The sequence below is a fragment of the Oratosquilla oratoria genome, chromosome 11 (assembly GCF_046742065.1).
Source record: "Oratosquilla oratoria isolate Oo_2021 chromosome 11, ASM4674206v1, whole genome shotgun sequence".
Lineage (NCBI taxonomy): Eukaryota > Metazoa > Arthropoda > Malacostraca > Stomatopoda > Squillidae > Oratosquilla > Oratosquilla oratoria.
This window is the reverse complement of record NC_134787.1, coordinates 29,739,898-29,743,966: the sequence shown is the minus strand read 5'-3', so window position 1 is coordinate 29,743,966 and position 4,069 is coordinate 29,739,898. Positions and strand designations below refer to the sequence as shown.

Genomic DNA, 4,069 nt, shown 5'->3' with positions numbered 1-4,069 from the left:
TTTTTTACTTGGTTAGTAATGATAGCTAGTGGGAATTATTGAAATTATGTTGTGTACATGAAATAGCAATTAGAAAGACACATAGTATATAAATTAATTTGTTGTGGCATATATTTATTCTGTATTTGTATTTTTGGTATTCAGTTTCATCTTTCATACAAAACCTAATCGATATGGGTAATCCTGCAGAGATTTTCATCTTTATCGACATTGCTTTTGTGGTCATTAAGATTCTCAAGTCTATCCGTACCACGTTAAGGTGTCAACTCTCGGATAGTTAAAAAAAAAAAAAAAAAAAACTTAAGAAGTTAGAATGTAAAAACAGATTCGAAGCTTTAAGAAATAATAAGGACACCATCGAAGGTATGAATTTGAAGGAATCGACAGAGAAAGCAGGAATTACAAAAAGTATGAGAGTAAAAGAAATAATCCAAAGCTATAGACGCACATAGACAACAACACGACCAACAACATATTACAAGCGTAATGGCATCTGCTTACAAACAAGACTAGAAAACCGCGAGAAATATTATCCAGCCCACCGATCCTGATGCACACATTCAGCTCACAATTTATTACAAGTCCAGATGAACCTCTAACCTAGTTATGAGGAACAGCTTTCTTCCAACAATAAATACTCTTCAGGATGTGAACCTAGTATAAGCGAAAAGTCATAAAGATGTATAATTTTAGAACGTCACAATAATTCATGACAAAGATGCTTGGTGAAATTGTCTTTTTTTTTTCTTTTACAAATATAACCAATAATGAAAAACTCTAAGTAACTACTAATGTTAATATTAACTCTTTCAGAATGTGAGACTGCTCTCAATGAAGTTCCTGTTGACAATTGGATTACATGGTGAAATGGGTGAAGTTTTAGCCCAGTCAGTGCAATGATTAAGATCTTTCATATGAACAAATAATGCATTTGAATCTTGTGCTGTTTTAACACAATAGTTGTATTGTTTAATCCTAGTTGAGAGCTCTTTGCCTGTTTGCCCCAGGTAAAACTTTTCACAATCTCTGCATGAAATTTTGTGTACGCAGCCACTTGAATCCATGGGGGGACTCTTAATTAGTAATTTCTTGAATGTGCATGGATTATTAAACGCCAATTTGATATTCCATATTTAAAGTTAATGAGAAACTTGGAGTAAAACTTTCGGTGAAAAGTAATACTGAAAGGTTCTCTGTGTCATATGGAGGTGCGGGCTGAACCCTATAGATTTTTTTTTTTATATGCAAGAGAGTTATTGAAAAACATTTTTGAATATTTGATAAAAAAAAATATATACCAATTTGGTAGCCGTGGATTACTCATTAAATGGTTCCCTCCATTAACTTTACTGTAGAACTTAAAGATTAACGGTAAATTACCTTCTTTTTTTTATAGAAAGTAATGTCACAAACTGGTATTTATAGAAAACTTACGATTTTTTTTTATACATTCATTAATTATTATTCGGCTCATCACATTCAATGTTTTCTTCCGTGTTTTACGTGCCCGACGTATATACAGCCCTGAATTTATTGATGAGAAATTTTGAATATATTTTCAATGTCAGTTTTAACCATATGAGTCAGATCGTGTAAACAAGTTGAACTTTTTCACCAAACATCTATATCATAAATTCTTGTGGCGTTTTGAAATTATACTGGTGTTATGATTCGATTATTGTGTTGTGACCGTTACTATTCATTTCCTCAAGGGACTTCTCTTTGTAATTCTCCTAATGCTATTTTCTTTGGGATCATTCCTCCGTATATTATTGCTACCTGTCTTCTATTGCTTACTTTTTACCATCTTCATCTGTATCTACCCTGAAGATGTGATACACGAAAGCACTTGGGAATTATGTGTTCCTTGTTTTCCTTGGCGAGAACCAGCATTTTATTGAACCACCTGTCATTTTTGTGATTTATCTGCATATGTATGTATGTATGTATGTATGTATGTATGTATGTATGTATGTATGTATGTATGTATGTATGTGTGTATATATGTATGTATGTATGTATATATATATATATATATATACATGTATACATATATATATATACAGGTATACATATATATACATATATATATATATATATATATATATGTATACATATATATATATATATATATATATATATATATATATATATATATATATATATATATATCAGCGTTGATTATCTTTTTCTGAAGACTTTCAATTCTTCGAAAGAGGCGTTTTTCATCCTTACTTAAGGAATACAGGAATTCTCCGAAAGTGTAGGGCATGGAGGATCCACCAGAAGTAGCCTCATCCAGCGTAAGCATTATGTTGCAGCGCGAGAACTAAAAGAGAACAAAGAAATCACCATCAGAAAAGCAGATAAAAGTTCTGACCTTGTTCTTATTCCAACTACAGAATACCTATCCAAATTAGATGCAATTCTAGAAGACCCTTCAAAATTCCGCCGAATCACCCACAACCCCGTCGAAACTTTGAAGAGAAAAGTCAACCAAGTTCTAGATACCGTAAACGCAGTTACAGACAAGACCCACATCCGCAAGCTCACTGGTGACTTCGACCTAGGATATGTATATGGAAATGTCAAGACACACAAAGCAGGTAACCCCCTACGACCCATCATTAGCCAGATTCCCACCCCGACGTACCGGATAGCAAAATATTTAAACGAAATCCTAACACCCTACACCCCTTCCGCATATAGCCTTTTGTCCTCTAAAGACTTCTTAGATATCCTGAAAGGAACGCCAGGCCCCGAGGGGAGTAATATCGCCTCGTTAGACGCCGAATCCTTATATACGAACATAGATGTTGATAGAACAATCGAATTCATCATCCAGAGAGTCTACCACAATGACAACACCCCTACCTTAGATATTCCTGAACACGCTCTACGCTCTCTTCTCCAACTGTGCACTAAAGAAGTGCCTTTTAGAAGCCCAAGAGGACATATGTATGTACAAACAGACGGCGTAGCAATGGGATCCCCTCTTGGAGTCCCATTTGCTAATTTCTTTATGGGAACAATAGAAGAAAAGATCCTGTCTGAGAAGAAACCTAATATCTACTGCAGATATATAGACGACATCTTCGTCAGGTTTAGTACTGCTGACGAATTAGAAGACCGCCAGAGACTCATGGAAGAATCAGACCTCACCTTCACCATCGAAAATAGCATAAATGGCTCCCACACCGACGCCCCAAACCGACGCCCCAAACAAGACACCCATAAAAATATTCTACAAAAGCCACGTGACATCAGCACATAAAACTGAAGAAAGAGTTATGAAGAATATCATCCGCCGCAACGTAAAACCGATACCCGAAGACAAATACCTCAGTTTCATTATTTTTTACCAGTCTAAGAAGTCTTCCAACCTTTTATTAAGAAATAACCCCTTCCCTCCCCAGAACCCCTCCAGAGGAGAAACGTCATCTACATGCATACATGCCAACACGAGGACTGTGGAACTCGTACTTCTTATGTAGGAATGACGACTACTCGCCTCTCCAGACGCCTCACTTGCCACCTACAAGCAGAATCCATCAAAAATCACTACCTACACGAACATGGAATCCCCCCGACGAGAGAACTTCTGGTTAAAGGCATCATAATCCTGGACCAGAATGATGTCCAACGCCTATCACTACTGGAAGCCCTTTATATAAAAGATTTATCACCCTCAATAAACATCCAGAGTGGTGATCTCTTGACCCTTCCCTCTAGTAGGGACATTTCGCCACTCCCCCGATAAGGCTCCCCACGGAGCGCCATGTATCTAAATGTCCAGCAATTTGTATAGACCTTTCCCAATGTTAGTTTTTTTTTCATTTATAACCATGTATCAAAAGAATTGTATTCAGTTGAAAATGTAACAAGAGTTACGAAACGTCCTGCCAGTAAATAATAGAATCGACTTTATTCGTCTCCATGCCCTACACTTTCGGAGAATTCCTGTATTCCTTAAGTAAGGATGAAAAACGCCTCTTTCGAAGAATTGAAAGTCTTCAGAAAAAGATAATCAACGCTGAGATTTCCGTCGCATTTAACACTACATGCATTA

The 4,069-nt window shown here is 36.2% G+C and overlaps 1 protein-coding gene across 1 annotated transcript; it reads left to right on the top strand.

Annotated features, from left to right (window-relative positions):
* Window positions 1-365: 365 nt before the first annotated feature.
* On the top strand, window positions 366-3,274 carry LOC143030001 (uncharacterized). The gene is made up of 3 exons (XM_076193210.1): window positions 366-416; window positions 814-887; window positions 2,263-3,274. The coding sequence occupies exons 1-3, from the start codon at window positions 366-368 to the stop codon at window positions 3,272-3,274; spliced, it is 1,137 nt and encodes a 378-aa protein (XP_076049325.1).
* Window positions 3,275-4,069: the final 795 nt, after the last annotated feature.

Excerpts from the sequence above, each read along its gene's own strand:
- LOC143030001 (XM_076193210.1), top strand. The coding sequence starts at position 366 with ATGAATTTGAAGGAATCGACAGAGAAAGCAGGAATTACAAAAAGTATG. Across the intron at positions 417-813 it reads GAATTACAAAAAGTATGAGA|AATGTGAGACTGCTCTCAAT; the intron begins GTAAAAGAAATA and ends TAACTCTTTCAG. Across the intron at positions 888-2,262 it reads ATGGGTGAAGTTTTAGCCCA|TGTAGGGCATGGAGGATCCA; the intron begins GTCAGTGCAATG and ends ATTCTCCGAAAG.